General features: G+C 38.9%; 1 protein-coding gene and 1 pseudogene across 1 annotated transcript; one reads left to right on the top strand and one right to left on the bottom strand.

Moving 5' to 3' along the window:
• Window positions 1–2,800: 2,800 nt before the first annotated feature.
• On the bottom strand, window positions 2,801–6,658 carry LOC112516228 (annotated as a pseudogene).
• Window positions 6,659–6,711: 53 nt separating this feature from the next.
• On the top strand, window positions 6,712–8,991 carry LOC112516227. Its single transcript, XM_025123246.1, has 2 exons — window positions 6,712–7,667; window positions 8,382–8,991. Exons 1-2 carry the CDS (start codon window positions 6,712–6,714, stop codon window positions 8,989–8,991), a joined length of 1,566 nt encoding a protein of 521 aa, XP_024979014.1.
• Window positions 8,992–23,326: the final 14,335 nt, after the last annotated feature.

Genomic DNA, 23,326 nt, shown 5'->3' with positions numbered 1-23,326 from the left:
CTCCATTCCGGACTCAATGTTATCAGCAACAATAAGAGCATAAGCAACCAAATCAGCTTCAGCATACTTCTTTGGAGGAACAATCTGTCTTCTCGGTCTATGTCTTGCAATGCTTGGAGTAGTAGCTTGTGGTTGTGAAGGTGTTGGATCCTCACCAACAACATGCTCATCCGATGACGAAGAATCTTGATGCTGATTTTTACTCTGATTAGTGGTAGGTGAAGTAGGAAGCTCCACCTCCATTTTAGCTTTCTCTTTACTTGCTTCAGATAATGCATCTGTACTTTTAGAAGGATCGGCAATTGGTTGAATCATTGCAGACTCATCAAAAGTAACATCTCTTGAGATGATAACTTTCTTTAGATCAAAGCTCCACAACTTGTAACCTTTTACACCCGGATTATACCCAAGAAAGACACATTTAAGTGCCCTCGGCTCTAACTTCCCGTTGTCAACTCGTGCATACATTGGACACCCAAACGGTTTTAAATCTGAATAATCGGCAGGTTTACCGGACCATAACTCAAACGGAGTTTTCTTCTCAATTGCTCGTGACGGTGATCGGTTAATAACATAACAAGCAGTCGAAGCAGCCTCAGCCCAAAAAGACTTTGGCAACTTGGAATTAGAAAGCATACAGCGGACCTTCTCCATAATGGTGCGATTCATCCTTTCCGCTACACCATTTTGTTGAGGTGTATGGACTACTGTGCGATGACGACTAATGCCTTCTTTTCGGCAGTAGGCATTGAACTCTTCTGAGCAGAACTCCAGTCCATTATCCGTACGCAGATACTTTACCGTCAAACCTGACTGCTTTTCAACCTGAACTTTCCAATCTCTGAAGGTAGAGAAAACTTCTCCCTTATGCTTTAGAAAGAAACACCACACCTTTCTTGAGAAATCGTCAATAATAGTGAGCATATATATAGCTCCACCTTTCGAAGCAACTCGAGCTGGTCCCATAAATCCGAGTGAACATAATCGAGTGGCCCTTTCGTCGTGTGAACGCCACTCATAAATCGCACTCGTTTTGCCTTGCCGTAAATACAGTCTTCACAGAATTCTAACTCTACCACCTTCTGATTACCAAGTAAACCTCTTCGACTCAATTCTGACATGCCTTGAAAACTCATGTGGCCGAGTCGAAGGTGCCAAAGACGGGACTGATCTGGTTCTGAGAGTGGCTTTGTAGCGACAGCAACATCACTCGAAATTGTTTGCCCTTCGAGAAAGTAAAGATCTGAGGTTTTTCGTCTCGCCCTCGGTGAGTCAGAGTCATTTTTCAAAACTCTGAGAACTCCAGCTTTACCGGCAAACTCATAACCCTTTTTATCAAAGGTGCTGAGTGATAACAAATTTCTTCTAAGGTCAGGGACGTATCAAACATCCCCAATGGTTCGGATGACTCCATCATACATTCGGATTCTGACAGAACCATGTCCAACAACTGGACATGTAGAGTTGTTGCCCATCAGAACATAACCATGGTTAACCTTTTCAAATGTGTAAAACCAACTTCTGTTGTGACACATATGAAAAGTACAACCAGAGTCGAGAATCCATTCATCAGAAGAATCCAGTTCATCTGAATAAACTGTTAGAAGTTCTCCAATACAACCGGCCTCTGCTACATCAGCTTCAGCCGAAGTACTTGCCTTTTTGCTGTCTGCCAACCTCTCCTTGTTTTTCAGCTTAAAACATTCGTCGATAGTATGTCCCTTTTTGTGGCAATAGTTGCAAAACTTCTGTTTGCCTTTAGACTTGGATCTGCCTTGTTGGAAGTTTTTACCTTTGTCTGTTGTTCTGCCTCTGGCATTTAAGCCTTCGGCCTTTGTTTCTGTTCCACCTGTAATCTGCTTCATCTTCTCCTTAGAGTCTAAGGCTGTAAGAACTTCATCTAACACAAGAGTGTCGCGGCTATAGATGATAGTATCCCGAAAATGGCTGTAGGATTCGGGCAATGATGACAACAAGAATAAAGCCAAATCTTCATCCTCGTACTGGACATCCATGTTCTCCAAGTTATTGACTAACTCTTTGAACATGGAAATGTGATCGGACAGAGAGCCACCTTCCATCATCTTGAGATTAAACAGTCGCTGCTTCAGATGCAGCTTGTTGGGTAGGCTCTTCGTCATTAGTAACTGCTCCAATTTCAGCCATAGTGAAGCCGCAGAAGTTTCCTTCAGAACATCTTGCAATACATCATTAGATAGATGTAAGCGGCTTTGAGATAAAGCCTTCAGACCACGCATCTCCTTTTCTTCGTTTGTCCATGATGCGGGCATTTTGTCAACGCCCAGCAACGCCTGATGTAGATCCATCTGGATGAGAACATCCCTCATCTTGACTTGCCATAAAGGGAATCTTGTGTTTCGATCCAGTAACGGAATATCGAACTTCATCGAAGACATGATTAAACGCTTAAAATAATAATTCCAACAAACTAATATTAAAACCTGGATGCTCTGATACCAATTGTTGTAAATGTGTTTGAAACACACCCCAAGAATCCGAGCAAATAATAATAATATTAGTTTGACGCGGAATGGAATTAATATTTTAATCAAGCGTAATTAATCACGAACGAAAAGAACCGAGACAATAAGTAAGATAGACACAAGGATTTACGTGGAACCCAAATCGGGAAAAAACCACGGGCGGAGGAAGCCGAGAACCAATTCACTATATGTTGAAGTGTTTACAAGGTTGGAATAGAAAAATACAATACAAAGGATTTTGTATATATGTATTCTGTGAAAAAAGGATGTGTTTGGGATGATCAGCAAATGAAGAATCAACCTCCCCTTTTATAGGCACATTTTAGTTGTTGTGAAAGCATGTAACTTAATTCTTCAAAGTCAGGCGCCGAATTCCAATTGTCTAAATTGTAATAAATGTGGCCACAATATTTGAAATTGTATATGCAACCTTCTTTGATAATTGCAGTCTTCTTTGACAATTTTGAAAACATGTTCACAAAATCAATAGCTTCCAAGATGTCTTCATCTTTCCTTTGAAGAGCTTGAGACAATGAATTTGTTAATCCTAAGATCGTTCATATCAGGTGCGTATAAAACACAAATTCAAATGTCTTTAAGTATGATAAAAGACCTCTTGCTTGAAGCCGACTAACTCCATTATCACCATCATCTTCGACATATTCAAGCACCTATATAACCTCTGGAAACAAAGCAATCAAACTCACGATTGTTTTAAGATGAGAATTCCATCGTGTATCTCGAGCTCGGACAAGGGAAATCTCTTGGCTTAACCCCTTACGAGTCTCAATTTCGTTATTTCCAATTTCTTCTTGAATTCTCTCTTTGTGACTTTCTCGTAACATATCTTTTCGTTTGCAAGAAGAGTTTACAACAGTAACAACCAACGCAAGAAAATCAAAGAAGTCCTTAATACCTTCGTGTTTTTTTGCAACAGCCACAACTACTAACTGAAGTTGATGGGCAAAACAATGTATATAAAATGCCGAGTCATTATCACTCAAGATCAAAGCTTTCAACCCATTGAACTTACCACTCATGTTGCTNTGAAGTTGATGGGCAAAACAATGTATATAAAATGCCGAGTCATTATCACTCAAGATCAAAGCTTTCAACCCATTGAACTTACCACTCATGTTGCTAGCACCGTCATAATCTTGTCCTCTTACCTATTTTAAAGATAAATTAAGCTATTTAGTTAAATATCCAATGATATAATTAAGATTTAAAGCAAATAAATTATTAAGAAACCTTTTTACCTTTGTGAAACTCAATCCATGTTTTGCAAATAAAGCATCCAGGGCAGATTTAAGACTTACAGCAGATGTATCCATGATATGAACAATGCCGAAAAATCTTTCTTGAACACAAATCTTTCTTGAACAACTCCGACTTTGTCAACCAACCTCAAAACCATGGCCATTTGTTCTTTTCTAGAGACATCGCTAGACTCATCCACCAACAAAGCAAATACATCATCACCGATTTCCCCAATAACGCCTTTCAACACCTCTTCTGCAAAGCAAGTAACAAGATCTTTTTGAATCTTTGGAGATGTCAATTGATTGTTCTTCGGAGCATTTTGTAATATAACCTTTTCAATCTCCCCATTTGTTCTTCCGATTAATTTTAAAGTCCCCAAGAAAAGCCCTTTGTACATAGACTTTTCCGACTCAGCGTTGCCACGAAATGGTAAAGCATTCTCCAACAAATATCTACAAACTTCAACGGGAGCATTCAATCGCATGTGGTACTCGGTCTTCATGAGTTCTGTTTGTTTACGAAGGGCAATAACAATTGATTGGTTTTGGTTAACCAAATCTTCACATTTTTTAAGTGCTTTATGGTGAAAACTATTAACCTCACCCTCATGAAGCGTAAGTCCGTCTTTTTTACTCCAACTATTGAATCCTTCTGCCACAAATGCATCTATCCCATGATTCCCACCTTGGTCGAACAAGTAACAAGGCAAACAATATGCTCTATCTACTTTTACACTGTATTCCAACCACTGAAATTGATCAAACCAAGTAACAACAAACTGTCTTCCTTTAGCCCCTATAACTTTGGTTGGAAAGATGTGACCTCGTGGTTGACAAGAACCCCTTACCAAGTATTTCTGTCTAATTTCGTCTCTTTGATTTGGGTTATAAGTTATAATTTTGGGTCTCTCTAATGGATCCTAAGGAAGATCGTTAACATCAATCACATTGTTGGATGCATCATTATTACCGGTTGATGATGAAGCTTTTCGTTTCAAATATTTTTCCATAATGAATGAGTTATGTAAATCTAAGTAATGAAAGCAATAATAAGTAATCAGTAATGAGTAATGTAAATTAGTAAATCTAATCAACATCTGAAAACTAAACATCATCAACTAAACTAAGTAATCAACTAATGAATTGAACAATTTGTATTTTATAACTCAATAGTCACTAACACAGTGTCACAGTCTGTCAGTCAAGTAGTCAACAATTCAAATTTTATTCAATAATCAAATTCAAGAGTTAACTTAAGTAATCACTAATCAAGTAATCAACTAAAAGTCTAACATTAAGAGTAAAAATGGATACCTAAAATGGGTAAATCTGAAAATAGAGAGCAAATCATCAACTCATCAAGTGAGAATCGTTCGAGTGAGTCTTCAACTCTTCAAGAATCATCCGAGCGGAGTGAGTCAGTACCGAGTCTTCAAGACTCGTTCCAATCGATGAATCGAATCGATTCTCGTTGTCCCTGGTTGTCGCCTTGTCGTTGTTGCTCACTAGCACCAGATCATTCGTCGTCGCTCACTCGCACTAGGTATACGCGTTTAGGGCTTTAGGCCTTAGGGCTTTAAGCCTTAAGGCTGTTGCAGACTGCATTTCACTTTATTTGGGCTTACTTATCTTATTTGATTAATCTATTTTTTGGGCTTTGCAGTTTGCAAAGTGGAGATGTCAATTGGGCTTTGCATTTTGTTTGGGCTTTATTTTGTTTGGGTTTTAGTTGCACTGTTTGAATTTCAGGAAAATACGGTAGCACCTTCCAAAACGATACGGTAGCACCGTTAACAAAAACAATGTTATTGATTTGCTTTCAGACTTCAACACCAACTCTTATCAGTAAAAAATGAAATAAGACTTCAAGACTTCAGCACCTCATAAAATAGCACCTAAGAGTCATGGGTTGAGACATGAAACCTTAATTGTGAGCACAGCAACAATAATAGAATTAAAAAGACTTGCTTAATCTTATGTGTGATACTCCTCAAGTTTGACCATACATGCCAACATGCCCAACTCATCCACATAAGGCTATTTGTGGACCTTGTAGTGGCCTCATCAACAGGCGAACCTGGTGTGGTGGCATGGGTGGCACGTGCCACCGTATTATTTAGCCACCGAAGGGTAAAAAATTTAGGTTTGTTAACGGTGCTACCACATCGTTTTGGAAGGTGCTACTGTATTTTCCTGAAATTCAAACAGTGCAACTAAAACCAAAACAAAATAAAGCCCAATTGACATCTCCAAATTGCAAATTGCAAAGCCCAAAAAATAGAATAATCAAATAAGTAAGCCCAAATAAAGTGAACTACAGTCTGCAACAGCCTTAAGGCTTAAAGCCCTAAGGCCCAAAGCCCTAAACGCGTATACCTGCTGCGAGTGCGAGTGAGTGACGACGAAGGATCTGGTGCGAATGAGCGAGTGAGCGACAACGACAAGCTGACAAGGCGACTACCAGGGACAGCGAGAATCGATTCGATTCATTGATTGGAACGAGTCTTGAAGACTCGATACTGACTCACTCTGCTCTGACGATTCTTAAAGAGTTGAAGACTCACTCGAACGATTCTCACTTGATGAGTTGATGATTTGATCTCTATTTTCATATTTACCCATTTTAGGTATCCATTTTTACTCTTAATCTTAGACTTTTAGTTGATTACCTACTTGATTAGTGATTACTTAAGTTAACTCTTGAATTTGATGATGAATTGATGATTGAATAAAATTGAATTGTTGACTACTTGACTGACAGACTGTGACACTGTGTTACTGACTACTGAGTTACAAAATACAAATTGATCAATTCATTAGTTGATTACTTAGTTTAGTTGATGATGTTTAGTTTTCAGATGTTGATTAGATTTACTAATTTACATTACTCATTACTGATTACTTATTATTGCTTTCATTACTTAGATTTACATAACTCATTCATTATGGAAAAATATTTGAAACGAAAAGCTTCATCATCAACCGGTAATAATGATGCATCCAACAATGTGATTGATGTTAACGATCTTCCTTGGGATCCATCAGAGAGAACCAAAATTATAATTTATAACCCAAATCAAAGAGACGAAATTAGACGGCAATACTTGGTAAGGGGTCCTTTTCAACCACGAGGTCACATCTTTCCAACCAAAGTTATAGGGGCTAAAGGAAGACGGTTTGTTGTTACTTGGTTTGATCAATTTCAATGGTTGGAATACAGTGTAAAAGTAGACAGAGCATATTGTTTGCCTTGTTACTTGTTCAGAGACCAAGGTGGGAATCATGGGATAGAGGCATTTGTGGCGGAGGGATTCAATAGTTGGAGTAAAAAAGATAGACTTATGCATCATGAGGGTGAGGTTAATAGTTTTCACCATAAAGCACTTAAAAAATGTGAAGATTTGGTTAACCAAAACCAATCAATTGTTATTGCCCTTCGTAAACAAACAGAACTCATGAAGACCGAGTACCACATGCGATTGAATGCTCCCGTTGAAGTTTGTAGATATTTGTTGGAGAATGCTTTACGATTTCGTGGCAACAATGAGTCGGAAAAGTCTATGTACAAAGGGCTTTTCTTGGGGACTTTAAAATTAATCGGAAGAACAAATGGGGAGACTGAAAAGGTTATATTACAAAATGCTCCGAAGAACAATCAATTGACATCTCCAAAGATTCAAAAAGATCTTGTTACTTGCTTTGCAGAAGAGGTGTTGAAAGGCGTTATTGGGGAAATTGGTGATGATGTATTTGCTTTGTTGGTGGATGAGTCTAGTGATGTCTCTAGAAAAGAACAAATGGCCGTGGTTTTGAGGTTTGTTGACAAAGTCGGAGTTGTTCAAGAAAGATTTGTGTTCAAGAAAGATTTTTCGGCATTCTTCATGTCATGGATACATCTGCTGTAAGTCTTAAATCTGCCCTGGATGCTTTATTTGCAAAACATGGATTGAGTTTCACAAAGGTAAAAAAGTTTCTTAATAATTTATTTGCTTTAAGTCTTAATTATATCATTGAATATTTAGCTAAATAGCTTAATTTATCTTTAAAATAGGTAAGAGGACAAGGTTATGACGGTGCTAGCAACATGAATGGTAAGTTCAATGGGTTGAAAGCTTTGATCTTGAGCGATAATGACTCGGCATTTTATATACATTGTTTTGCCCATCAACTTCAGTTAGTAGTTGTGGCGGTTGCAAAAAAAAAAACACGAAGGTATTAAGGTCTTCTTTGATTTGCTTGCGTTGGTTGTTACTGTTGTAAACTCTTCTTGCAAACGAAAAGATATGCTACGAGAAAGTCACAAAGAGAGAATTCAAGAAGAAATTGGAAATAACGAAATTGAGACTGGTAAGGGGTTAAACCAAGAGATTTCCCTTGTCCGAGCTCGAGATACACGATGGAATTCTCATCTTCAAACAATCGTGAGTTTGATTGCTTTGTTTCCAGAGGTTATACAGGTGCTTGAATAGGTCGAAGATGATGGTGATAATGGAGCTAGTCGGCTTCAAGCAAGAGATCTTTTATAATACTTAAAGACATTTGAATTTGTCTTTTATACGCACTTGATATGAACGATCTTAGGATTAACAAATTCATTGTCTCAAGCTCTTTAAAGGAAAGATGAAGACATCTTGGAAGCTATTGATTTGATAGGAACAACCAAAGGTCAATTACAAATGTTGAGAGAAAATGGGTTTGATCAAGTTTTGGAGAAATGCTACTCTTTTTGTGATAAACATAAGATTGTGAAGTTGGATATGGCTGAAGCTTATGTTAATACAAAAAGTTCAAGGAAAAGGATGAACATTAACAATCAACATTATTATAACTATGATATATTCAACACTGTTTTGGATATGCAGATCCGAGAGTTTGGTGATCGTTTTGGTGAGATAAGCAGCGACTTGCTTCAAAACATGGCAGCTCTGAATCCACGCAATTCGTTTTCTCAGTTTAACAAATCAAGCCTATTGAAGTTGAGTCATATGTATCCCCGAGATTTTGAAGACAAGGAAAGGATCATTCTTGAGCACGAACTTGACATCTACTATCATTCTGTTTATAATGATGTCAGATTTGCCAACTTAAACGGTATTGCCGACCTMGCCAGATTAATGGTGGCAACAAGAAAGCATCTTTCTCATCCTTTAGTCTACCGGTTATTGAAACTAACATTGGTTTTTCTGTTGCAACTGCTACTGTTGAAAGATGCTTTTCGGCGATGAAGCTTGTCAAGACAGATTTACGTAATCGAATTGGTGATGATTTTTTGAATTATGCCCTCATTTGTGCCATAGAAAAGGAAGCCCTTAGTAATGTTAAAAACAAAGATGTCATTGATCGTTTCCAAAAGATGAAGATACACCGAGGACAAATTTAGGAGTTGTTTCTCAATTCTATAAAAACCATACTTTTTGTAATTATTTTTGGGTATATATTGACCATTTTCAAAAAATGAAGACGCGTCGGGTACAAGTTTAGGAATTGTTTATCGGTACTATAATACCATATTTTTTGTAATTATTTTTAGATGTATATTATATTATATTAATTATATGGTGCCATCGTATGAAAAAAAATTTGGGTCCGTCCCTGCTCATCAATACATCAGCAACTTGCTATACTCATCGAGCCAAACTCGTTCTATTGATGGGGGTTCATGAGAGATTCCAACTACTTTCTCATTGATAAAATGGCATTAACCATGATATGCTTGGTTTGTTTATGAAAATATGGTTCTATGAGATGTTTGGCTTGTCCACGGGATCCCAATTTCTCCTTTGTATTCCCCTTGCATGGAACCCATAAAAGAACTTCAAAATGGAGCCCAACTTCCATGACGAGAAACTAAGGTTCAAAGGCTTTCGGATCCCCTTCTCACTGCCCAAAATAGAAATTGTTACCAAACTAAAATCAGACTTGTATTCAAGCCCCACTTCAAGCCCAAAATGAAGGCCAGTAAGTTGAGGGCTTTAGGCCCCTTGTTCGGCCCCCTCTCCCTTTGATACGTGAGCCTAAGCTTGGCGGTATCCTCCCAAAGTGTTTTCTAGCCACATCTGCTTGTCACTCCCCTCTCATTTGCTTCTTTTCCATGCAAGAGCCCTTTTGTGGCATTACTGCTATAAGGAAGCCGCCAGTCCTTCTTGTTAGCCATTACCGCTGTGAAATCCATCACCATGATTCCTGTTCACACTGTTACCCAATCGAATGCCTCTGTCTCCCCTAGAGACGTGTCCCCCGCCCTTGCCATAGCCACACATGAAATCCCCTTGCAAGTCTGTACCATCCATGATGACCATTCATTTTTTCTTGTTACGGTTTTATACCCGTCCCTACTCTGCTCCCCCTTGCCCATTGAATTCGAATGAACTTCATCCCCTTCTCTCGGCCCCTTTTTGGCCTGCACTCCATCAGCCTGTGGGATTTGGGTCACAACAATTTGACATATAAACTCTAACAGGGAAGCAAATATTTTGTCCATTGTGGTGAACCAGGCGAATATCGTAGATCTAAACTCTTTGATTTATGCCCTGGTTTTTCTTCCAACTCAGCGACTTGCTTCGTTGTCATTGGTCCTGGGACGAGATGCTCTAATATCAAATTGATAGAGCCGGAAAACAATTTCATTGGTAGAACAACAAGGAAACAAAATTGCCTACTTACGAGAGTGTAGGTTTTCTTCCAAGATGCATATCTCAATATTCAATAACTATAATCGAATCAAGTACAAAACTATCCTATGCTAATCTCCTATACATAAATAGCTATCAATCATGTAAATACAAACATTACCTTGTTAAACCAAACCAAACCTACTCAGTATATCCCACGGCCAAAATATCAGCAGACTTTATCTCTATCCCTGGGGAGTAGGAAGGCTATTTCCGCAAACACCCAACTTAGAAATGTTTTTGTCAAATAGACAAGCGAGTGGGAGTTTTTTTTAGGCCGGTGAGAGCCACTTACTACTTGAACAATGCAATTTCAGTATTTGCTTTGCGAGGGAGTTCTTTAAATAGAGTGGGAGGGGAATTAGATTGTCATACTATTTTCGTTATAAAAGACCAAAGACAAGTGAGTGAACAAGTAAGCATCATGGAGAGTTGGCTTATCTCTGAAATATAGGCCAAACTAGACTTGTCCATTTTCAATACAATTTGGTTTCTGCTGTTATTATCAAGTTGACAGGTTTCTACAAATCAGTCCACGTTTTATTAAAAATTTGTCGAGGTTCTGTCAAATTGGTCTAGAAACTTATGGCATCCAAAAGCGTGGAAGAATTGGAAGGAAAATTGTTGAGGGGGATCGAGTTGGACCATTCAACTATGGTAGAACGAATTTTAGAGATAGAGGTCGAGTTCGTTTAGATGGAGGGAAAAATCGAGCTGTCAAGAAATTAGAGAAAACGATGTAGAGAGAATTTTGGAAGAACTGGGAAATCGAAGGAACCTTATTTTCGAAATTGGGATCATTCACAAATGAGGATAACCTAACCTATTTATAGGTAATAGCCAAGTCATGAAAGCAAAAAAAACTAACTATTTTAATTAAAGCCACACTTAACAAATCTCCACCTTGGCTTTAATTCTAGTACAGTAAAAGTTTTACTTCCCGCTATCAATGTTTAGGAGATCTAAACAATGCCTAAACTTGTTCAAAGAAATGGGTTTCATTAGTGCATCAGTCGGATTGTCATCAATCTTCACTTTCTTCACTTTAATTCTCCTTTCCGAACGTATAAAGTGATAAGGAACATCTATATGTTTCGTTCTCTCATGATGCACCTAGTCTTTTGCAAGACAAATAGCACTCAAACTGTCACAAAAAACTACAGTCTAATCTTGATGAAACCCAAGATCTCAAAGCAAACCTTTCAGCCAAATCCCTTCTTTTGCAGCCTCCATAAGAGCCATATATTCAGCCTCTGTTGTAGACAAAGCAATAGACGGCTGTAACGTCACTTTCCAGCTCACTAAGGCATCTCCAACAGTGAATACATATCCCGTTAATGACCTCCGTGTGTCAAGGTCAGCTGCGCAATCAGAATCTGAAAATTCAGCTACAATACAATCTCCTGCCAAAGCCACTGATAATCTGAAATTTGCCGATGAAGGTATGCACACAGGCTTTGCAGAAGCCATACCAAATCGAGAAAGTATCTTCAAAATGTAACTTTTTTAGGACAAGAAAAGTTTACATCTAGATCTATCTCGGATAATCTCCATACCGAGAATCTTTTGAGCAGCCCCCAAATCTTTCATGTCAAACTCAGAATTAAGGAGTCTTTTTAACTTCTTAATTTCAGCCTTATCACGAGCAGCTACTAACATATCGTCCACATAAAGTAGCAGATACACATGTGACCATCAGCACCTTTCTTATGATATATACAGCAATCATAAAGGCTTCTAGTAAAACCATGACTCACCATAAAGCTGTCAAAACGTTTATACCACTGTCTTGGAGATTTAAAGCGATTTCTTGAGCTTACAAACATATTTTTCTTTATCTTGAGCTACAAAACCCTACGGTTGACTCATATAGATTTCCTCTTCAAGCTCACCATGTAAGAAAGCTGTTTTAACGTCCAATTGTTCCAACTCCAAATTTGCTTGTGCTACTAATGCCAACAACACCCGAAAATGGATGTATGACGCACGACCGGCGAGAAAATTTCATTATAATCAACCCCTTGCACTTGGCTATAACCTCTAGTCACCAAACGGGCCTTGTATCTCACACTTTCAGCTCCTCGCAGCCCCGTTTTCCGTTTAAAGATCCACTCACAGGTCACAACTTTTCTGCCTTGAGGTAACTTCATTAATTCCCAAGTTCTATTCTTGTGAAGGGATTCCATCTCTTCACTCATGGTTGTTATCCACACATTAGCCTCCTTCGTTGTGATTGCTTCTTTGTAAGTAGATGGCTCAAAGAACTCCATTTCTTCAGCAACTTGCAAAGCACAGGCCACCATGTCATCAAACCATATCGAATTGGCCTACCAACTTGTCTTCTGGGCTTATCTAATGCTATAGATCGAAATTCTGCAGGTTGGTGCTGATTTTCGGGCACAACAGGTTCAGTTTGAGGCGAGTTACTGGGCTTTCCAGCAGTATTCTCGCCTTCATCAGGACCATTTAACTCGTACTCCACTTGTTCGGACACACTCTCCTCTTAAACACTTGGAGTAGATGAATACCTCACGCCACGTAACATACTCTCCTCATCAAACACTATGTCACGACTGAGAATCACCTTTCTTTTATCAAGAGACCAAATTTTGCAGCCCTTTACTCCAATTTTGTATCCCATGAACAACCCCTTCTTTGATCTTGGTTCCAATTTTCCTTCACTAACATGGTAGTATGAAGGACAACCAAATATTCTTAAGCCCGTGTAATCAGCTGGCTTACCCGACCACACCTCAATAGGAGTTTTACAATCAATTGTCGTTTCCGGGGATCTATTCACCAAGTAGCAAACCGTGTTTAACGCTTCTGCCCAAAAACTTCTAGTCAACCCTGCATTTGACAGCATACATCTCACTCTTTCCAGCAGCGTTTTATTCATCATTTTGGCTACTCCATTCTGCTGTGGAGTGTGCCTAACCGTTCGGTGCCTTGTAATTCCTTCATCTTCACAAAATTGATCAAACTCACTTGAATAAAACTCCAATCCGTTGTCCGTTCGCAGCCGCTTTATCTTCTTCCCAACTTGATTTTCAATGAGAACTTTTCAATCTTTAAGCTTCTCAAAAGACTCACTCTTATGCTTCACGACGAATACCCAAGTCATCCTAGAGTAGTCGTCAATAATTGAGAGGAAGTAACAACCACCACCAAATGAGGGAACTTGCGAGGGACCCCAACAATCAGCGTGAAGGTAATCTAAAGTCGACTTGGTTGTATGGACAGCTTTTGAAAAACTAACTCTCCTTTGTTTTCCAAAGAAACAATGCTCACAAAAGCCCAATTCAGCAACTCTATGACCTCCAAGAAGTCCTTTCTTGCTGAGAATTACCATGCCTTTCTCACTAACATGCTCTAGCCTCGTGTGCCACAGATTGTCAAATCTGACTCATTCTCTACAGGATTAAGGGCTGGTGCTGCTGATCCAACAACCATGCTACCTAAGCACATACAAGGTACCTCTCTTGACTCCTTTCATCACTACTAATGCACCCTTAGTGACCCGAATTACTCCACCCTCACCGGTGCACTTGAAGCCTTTTGAGTTCAACACTCCCAAAGAGGTCATGTTTTTCTTCAACCCGAGTATACGACGAACATCTGTTAGAGTTCTCACTGTCCCATCATGCATTTTGATGCTCACCGATCCAATTCCAACAACATTGCACCATCAAGACATTTCCGATTGCAATCTTATCATAGGTGTTGAACCAATCCTTATGTGGTGTCATCTGAAATGAACATGTGGAATCAAGAATCCATACCTCTGACTGAGTTTTGCAATCAACCACCGAGAGCACCATTCAGCCTCCGAACCCGAATCATCTTTTGCTACAGCAGCGGATCCTTTTGTCTTTAGTTTTGGACACCCATTTTTCCAATGACCCGGATCTTTACAATAATGGCAGCCATCCCTTCAGTTTTCCACTTGGACCTCTAGTCTTCGATCTTGATCAGCCTCTACTTTTCCACTTCCCTTTTCCTTTCTCTCAGCCTTTATCTCTGCCTCTGTCTCTATCTCCGTTTACCATCAACAAGCCCATCGATTGGCTTTCGGAACTACTTCCTGAAGCTTTATGGCGCAACTCTCGTGAGTGCAAACTTGAACGAACTTCTTCCATAGTAATTGTGTCTCTACCAACAACGAACGAGTTGACAAAATATTCATATGAAATGAGCAACGAAACCAATAAAATGAGGGCGGCATCCTCATCTTCAATCTTGACTTCAACATTCTTCAAATCCATAAGAATGGAGTTTAACTCGTCAAGATGTTCTTTCAAGGGCATTCCCTCCTTCATTCGTAATAAGAATAACCTTCTGCTTTAACAACTTGTTCGTTAAGGACTTGGTCATGTAGAGACTCTAGTTTCAGCCATAAAGACGCAGCAGTCTCCTCATCGGCAACTTCATAAATCACCTCATCCGCCAAAGACAACAAGATGGTAGAGTGAGCCTTCTCATCTTGTTGTGCAAACTCAGATTCAACCATATCTTTTCACCAGCCAAGGGAATTTATATGCCTTATTGTTTTAGGAGATCTCTCATCTTAATTCTCCATAAGTTGAAGTTGTTCTTTCCTGTAAACTTGTCTATCTTGATCATTTGTGGAGGCATTTTCTGAAATCTTGAAAAGAACTATGGTACAAGATTCAGTGCTGAGAAATCAAGAACAAATATCGAGACTAATCTTCAATTGAGTCGGCAATTTCTAAATTGGTTGTCCAAAATCGGTAATCCAAAAATTGATCCCCAAAAAATCGACCATTCAAGAAATCAAACATCAAGTTTGATTCCTGGTCACAAGTCGATACCTCCAATTGAGCATCCAACAACAGAATTGATTGTAGAAGAATCAATTTAGACCGGATGAATTTTAGAAATTGACTGTTGTTGCCGATTCCTCAAATGGACTGCTGAATCCGTCAATTTACACCATCGATTTCCAGAATCGAGAAGCTTCACCTTGAATCAGACACCAAATTGACTCAATCACTTGCTAACAGAAACGATTCCAGAAAAATGCGACTCAAAGACAAAATCAGAATCGATAATGAGGCTAAATCCAAATCGATTGAGGAGGAGACCAATGATTAGCGATTGGAAGGAACCCTAACGCTCTAATACCAGTTTGTCAAGAAATTAGAGAAAACGATGTAGAGAGAATTTTGGAAGGACTGGGAAATCAAAGGAATCTTATTTTCGAAATTGGGATTATTCACAAATGAGGATAACCCAACCTATTTATAGGTAATAGCCAAGTCAATATAGCAAAAAAAAATAACTATTTTGATTAAAATTAGCACCTAACAATCGAGCCATGGCTCGCTTCCATGGAGGAACTAATGTTGATTGAGACCCACATCATAGCCCTAAAGGCAATGACAAAAAAAAAAAAGAGAAAGGGAAAGAGGAGCAACAACAAAGGGAAAGAAATTGCAATGAAGGTGATGAATGATGATTACCAATTTGGGCTTAATAAAAATATGTGTTAAAGGTGATCCTTTATCACCTTTCCTTTTTCTTATTGCGATGGAAGGGATGAATATTGTCATGGAAGAAGCAAAGTCTAAGGGACTCTTTGAAGAAGTGAAGGTTGGTCGAGACAAAGTCGAGGTTTCTCATCTTCAATTGGCGATGATGCTCTTTTCTTTGGAAAATGGAGTCAGACAAACTTAAAAGAACCGAAGAGCTTTACTCCTTTGCTTTCAATAAGCATCGTGTCTTAAAGTAAACCTCTCGAAAAGCAAGTTATATGGAATTGGGGTAGAAAAGGAGTCTATAGAATAAGCAACGACAATTATAAATTGCGACTCGGGATTTCTTCCCTTCACGTATTTAGGCCTCCCGAGTGGAGCCTCGATGGTTCGAGAAGCATCTTCGCAGCTGGTTATCCAAAATCTAAAATCTAGACTAGACATCTGGACGGGTAAGCTTATTTTAATGGGTGGAAGACTCGCGCTAATTAAATCCGTGCTGAACAATCTACCATTGTACTTTTTCTCCTTGTATAGTGCCCCGATAGGCAACATGCAAACCCTTGAGAGATCAAGGAAATTCTTTTGGGGAGGGGGTGACAGGTAGCGTTATCCTTCATGGGTTCAGTAGGATATGGCAATTTGTGATATGCTCAAATGGGGGAGGTGTTAGGGCTAGGGAGTATTCGAGCATTTAATTTGGCTTTGCTGGGGAAATGGCTTTGGAGATTCAAATCAGAGAGAGGAGTTTTGTGGCATAGAACTATCTCGAGCGTTTACAGTAGAGATAGTAGCTTTAGTGGTAGAAGATAGTAGGGGCATGCTTGGGGGCACGTGGGGAGGAGTGATTAAGGCGATAACTGAGATAGAGGATTTAGGTTTATATTTCTCGGACTCGTTTAGTAGAAGTATTGGTGATGGGCAGATATCGACTTTTGGTCAGATCGCTGGTTGGAAGGTGGTATATTAAAAGATAGATTTCCACATTTGTGGGCTTTAGAAAGGGTAAAATTGGTGAAACCGGGAGATATGATTGGTCCAGCTGGAGTAGAAGGTTGGCCGTGGAGTTGGGATAGATGCCTTGGGAGTAGAGCCAGTCGAGAGTTTGAGGATCTTCTGTGGCTGCTGCAAGTCAGCAACCTATCTCGCTTAATCCTTCTGGGTCTGATAAATGGGTTTGGGATTTGGATGAAATGGGGTATTCACTCTGAAAAAGTTGAGGGGTCTGCTGGATAATAGGTTGCTGAATACTCACAATGGGCCTGGAAATACCCGATGGTGTTCTTTAGTACCAAAGAAAGTCAACGTCTTTGTTTGGAGGTTGTGTAAAGGAGGGATTCAGTGAGGGAAATTTTGTATGATAGGGGTTTTGATGTAGACTCTAGACTCTGCCCAAAATGCAATGGTAATGTAGAATCTCTTAATCACTGCTTTCTGGAGTGCTCGATTAGTGTTTAGTTGTGGGAAAAAATTTGCTTGGTGCGGAGGAAATTTCCAGTCAAGAAGATCGATTGAAGAACTGATTTGGGAAACCGGCATGGTGAGTCTGATTTAGCGTCGGCAAGGGAAGCAGTCATTTGGTCTTCTCTATTCATCTTGTGGAGGAAGCAAAATGCTCTGGTTTTTGAAAGGGGTGCTCGGATCGATATTAGAAAGCTGCTTTTCGAAATCTAGTCGAGCTCATTTCTTTGGATCTCAAACAGGGCTAAGCATAGGAAACCTGCTTGGGTAGAGTGGTTGAGTGGCTCATATTGGCAAAGTTAATGGCGGTCCTGTTCGAGGTTCGGGCCGGGTCTTTGTATCATTTTGTTTTGTAGCGGGCTGTTGGTCCTTTTGGCATGCTGCTCGTTGCAGAATTTTGCCTCCTCGTATTTCTGGGTTCTCTTTTTGTAATAAATTTATTGCCTTTCAAAAAAAATATGGGGCCTTATCTTAGCAGAGACATTACCAGAAACAATTTGGGCCATAATTGTAGACCGGATTCGAATGAATTTAAAAGACTTCAAACCCAAGGCCCTATTGAGAGCAATGGAGTTAACCTTGGACCTAATAGAAGGTTTACTTTTTGTTCCAATGAAGATTTTAATGTGAGTTCAATAACGAGGATTGACAAAATAGAGGGGAACTAAGAAGAGATCAATTTAGAAACCAAAGGGGAGAATTTTAGAGAATAGTCGAGAAACAAGGACGACGAGTTGATATCAGAGAGGAAAGTTTGACGAGGCCCGAGAGGTGGGCTAACCAATAATTACCCATTAGGAGGGGGGGTACATAGGGGAATACAAAGGGATAGAAATTACAAAGCCAATCATCATAAGAATTGAAGTCGTGTTCACAAACCGGAGATGTTGGTTTTTAGAGGTGAGGAGGCACATGAGTGGCTAAGACAAGCCGAGAGATATTTCTCGATTAATGGGATGAAAGGAGAGGGATGCTTAGACATCACAGGGTTATGTTTAGAAGGCTAGACACCAACACAGTTTGAATGGTGTGAGCAACGATATCCTTTGCATCACAGGAAGACTTTCAAGATTAAGTTTGCGATTCTTGGACTCACGTGACAATGAGTTATTGGAATAATATTTATCTTCATCCAAGAAGGCTCTGTGCATGACAACCACAAGGCTATATTGTAAATTCATATGAGATTATTGTTTTATCTCTGGCACACAAGTATACAAATATCTGTCTCATCCAGGTCGAGAAGGGACCATCAACAACCTCATACCTCCTAGATCTAACCTCTAACCTACATTATAACTTATCCATGTTAATGCTCACACCCCTAAAAGAGCTATGGACGAGAATCCTAGAAACAATTGGTAAAATAAAGAGGGGCAACATGAGAGCATGTAATATCGTAGGTACTTCTAATAAAGATAACATTACAATATTAATGACAAGAGGATTGAGTATTTTAATCTAACACTCTTTGTGTTCTTCATCCAATTATCGCCCAACTACATATTATTTTGTTCTTCTTGCCATGTAGATACTTGGTCTGAAACTTATTGGACCCCCTATCAAAATACTCTTATTACCACAATAACTTCGGGATCTCCACAAAATTACAATGCTTTCTTTCTTCAATGTGCATAGTCAACTTACCACTTTGCCCCCATGACAATCATCACAAAAATAGCTACTGCTACATTTTGGTCTATATGAATTACTTCAGTTAAATGTAAAGACAAAGCAATGAAATAGATTTTCATGCATTTGGCTTACATATCAACCACCAATATTAATCTGTGTTGTGTCAAATGTTGCAGTACCTTACGGCACTGCAGGAGTAGCACTCATGATTTCATGGTACTTCCACACGAAATGGGCTTCAGCTATCACTGAAATAGTAAAATACCTAAAAAACCCAGCACTCTTTGATGTTATTACTCCAGTTAAGAGAAGCATCAACATGCACAATGTCAGTTCAGAATATAAACAGACAAGAAAGAGAGAAAAACTACAAAGCTCCAGAGAACTGAAAACTTTTCAAATTTTACGTTTAAGGCCATTACATCAACCAATCGATAAAGAAGAGATAGACTTTGACATTTGGGTCAAAATTTTACTTCCCACATTCAAAATTCAAAATTGTGAAGAATCTTGTTGCTGTTAACTGAAAACAGATCTGTATGTAGTCTCTATCAAACAGTTTAATATGTCCATCAACAGTATATATGTGTGTGTGTATATATATACACACACACACACACACACACACATATATATATATATATAATTAGGATCGCATAGGAAATCAAAATTTGCTGAGAATGGTAGATATGTTAAATGTCAATAGATGTTAGTATGGAATGTTAACATGAAAGTCTCAACGTAAGTCATGTTAAACTTATATGAACCTCCGCTGACTAAGTGCTCCTTTTCGATTTACTACCGGAAATTCATTCACCTATAAAAGCAAATGGCTTTAACCTTTTTGTGGAGGGAACAACTAAATTGCGTGATGATGGAAGAAGTCCACAGAGAACATAAATAGCACATAAAAGGTAATTTATGAACATCCAATTACAGGTAACCAAAACCAATGGAGTATAAAATTTGCAAAATTGTAGAATTGTGAAAGGGAAACGCTTACAAATTCAAGCCCTAAGCCTCTTGAAGCTCCTTGCACCATGGAAACACCACCCTCCCGCTTCGTTGCAGAAGTAGAAAACGAAGATCCTCTTAATTTGATAATGGATATAAGGCGTGTCGTTGAGAATGTACATTGGTGGAGAAGATGAAGCTTCATCTAGCAATAGGACTCAAGCAGATACAGATGTTAGATTCTAGAGATGAAGAGAGGGGGTGGCAATGGTTAATGAAGGAGCAATGGTGGTTGAAGGCGTAGCAGAGAATTTATGGAGAGGAACAAACCGCATGCCGTATTCAAGTCTCTTTTCGCGTGGATACAACTACACCTTTCACTTTTATCCCAATTGAATTTTGGTTTTCTATTTCTGAAAATATGCTTTTTGGTCCAAGAATTTTGAAAAACCAATCCCATACAAAACCTATGAATCGGTTCCATACTAAACCCGTTAATAATGACATCAATATCAAAGGGTATTTTTTGGTTCATTGGGCAGCTAAGGCTAATTGGGGATGGCGAGATCGAACCTTTGACCTATCTTCAGGTCTGTTCCTGACATTTTTTAGACTCTGGGCGAGATGTAAAAATGGGTCCTCGATAACTATGATATTTTTTCAATATATTGTTTTTATCATCAGAAATAACATTGAATTCATATAAAACAGTTTTTCCGATGTAACAACCCATAAAGCCCATGAATAGATAATCCACATGTTGATACTCATAGTACTAAATATAGTATTGTTACAAAACATGGACTAACAAAAAAAATTAATACATATATGAGTAAACAAAATGCAATCAACACTAAACTTTTCGCTTTCCTTTATCCTGGGAGGTATGATGATCTGCAAAACCGGTTAATCCAACAACTGAGTGTTAGACCAAAAAGGTCTAGTGAGTGTATAAATCTTAAACAAACAACATACATTCTAAACAATAAGTTTAAAAGCAAACCTGTTTCGATACATAAACATATTTTTCTCTCTCGCGGTTACACCGCCATTTCATCTCTCTCGCGGTTACACCGCCATTTCATCTCTCTCGGGGTTACACCGCCATTACATATCTCTCTCGCGGTCACACCGCCATTACATCTCTCTCGCGGTTACACCGCCATTTCATTTCTCTCGCGATTATACCGCCATTACATCTCTCTCGCGGTTACACCGCCAAAACACACAGCTTCGGTCCATCGGACCTCTGGTTTCAAACAATACTTAGAAATTATATCGACAACTAGGACCAGAGCCCCTCTGGTCTCTCTTCCAGAGCTTCTAGTCACATGACCAGAGCCTCTGGTTCTAAATCACACTTTAGAAAAATATTTCAACATATTTGGACCAGAGCCCCTCTGGTCTTTCTTCCAGAGCTTCTGGTCACACGACCAGAGCCTCTGGTTGAACTAATCAGACTTAGAATGTATTTTAACACCCTCGACCAGAGCCCCTCTGGTCTCTCTACCAGAACCCCTCCGGTCTCTCTACCAGAGCCCCTCCGGTCTCTCTACCAGAGCCCCTCTGGTTTCACTGCCACAGCCTCTGGTTCCAAACCATACTTATAATATATTCTACAAGAGCCTCTCTGGTCTCTCTACCAGAGCTTCTAGTCATTCTTCCAGAGCTTCTGGTCACACGATCAGAGCCTCTAATATAACTAACCAGACTTAACATATATTTCAACATATTATATTCATAATGGCCAGTTCCAAATACTACTAAATTGTATGTAAACAAYTTATACTCAAAGCTTTAATACACTCACCTTAGAAATCAGATATTCTAGCTTTGAATTYTYTTCTTCTTTTTYTGCCAAACCGTAAGATTCACCAAGGAGTCTTTCCTAATGTAAAAAGTGTTTCAAAGGTGTGTTAGGCCTCTTTTTCTTTCACATACACTTGCTATTTATAGTAAATGTATGACCGCCCTTCTAAGGTCGGCTAAGCATGACCACGTCACCCTCACCCACACACTTCTACATAATATATTCAGATAAACTTAGACCGCCCCTCAAAGGTCGGCTTAATCAAAACCACGTCACCCACACCCACATATTTCTAAATAAAATATTCATATAAACATATCACCCACACCCACACACTTCTACATAAAATATTCATAAAAACATAAAGATTTAAATTATTAAATCTAATATAATAATCTGAATATTACAACATTCCCTCCTTAAAAGAATTCTGTCCCGAAATTCCATTTAAGCAAAAAGGTAGGGATACTTCATTTGCATCTCAGACTCTGATTCCCAGGTGGCATCTGGTCCCTTATGATAACACCACTGAACCTTTACTAACCCAATTTCTTTGTTTCACAACTTCTTTACTTTATAGTCAGTAATCTGTTCAGGGGTTTCTTCAAAACATAATCTCTCATCTACCTTAATTTCAGGTATGGTACTGCTACATCTGGAGTTATTAAACACTTCCTCAAATTTGACACATGAAACGTGTCATGWATTCCACTTAGTTCCAAAGGAAGTTCTAATTTGTAGGTTACTTCTCCAATCTTTCCAATAATAAGGAATGGTCCAATGTATCTTGGACTTAACTTTCCCTTCTTACCAAAACGTACTATTCCTTTCCAAGGTGATACTTTCAACATTACTCTATCACCTACTTGAAACTCAATCGGCTTCCGACGTTTATCTGCATAACTTCTTTGTCTATCTTGTGTTTCTTTCATTCGTTCCCGTATTACTTCAATTTTATATGCAGTTTGCTGAACTAATTCAGGCCTAGCAAACTGTTTCTCACCTATTTCATTCCAACACAAAGGAGTTCGACATTTGCGTCCATACAGAACCTCGAAAGGTGCTGTCTGAATACTTGAGTGATAGCTATTGTTGTACGCAAATTCCACCAAAGCCAAATGACTATCCCATGACCCTCCAAAATCAATGACACATGCTCTCAACATATCTTCTAATGTTTGGATAGTTCGTTCACTTTGTCCATCAGTCTGAGGGTGATAAGTTGTACTTAGCTTAATTTGTGAATCCATTTCTCTTTGGAAGCTCTTCCAAAACATAGAAGTGAATCGACTATCTCTATCAGAAACAATTGATAAAGGAACACCATGTCGTATCACTATCTCATCAATGTATAATTTTGCCAATCTCTCCATCGAATATGACTCTTTCATAGGTAAGAAGTGTGCAGATTTAGATAACCGATCTACTATCACCCATATAGCATCATACCCTTTCGATGTTCTTGGCAACTTGGTTATGAAATCCATAGTGATATGATCCCATTTCCAAACTGGAATTTCTAAAGATTGCAACT

Source organism: Cynara cardunculus (assembly GCF_001531365.2).
Source record: "Cynara cardunculus var. scolymus isolate 2C chromosome LG 8, CcrdV1, whole genome shotgun sequence".
NCBI lineage: Eukaryota > Viridiplantae > Streptophyta > Magnoliopsida > Asterales > Asteraceae > Cynara > Cynara cardunculus.
This window is presented reverse-complemented; position numbering and strand designations above follow the sequence as displayed.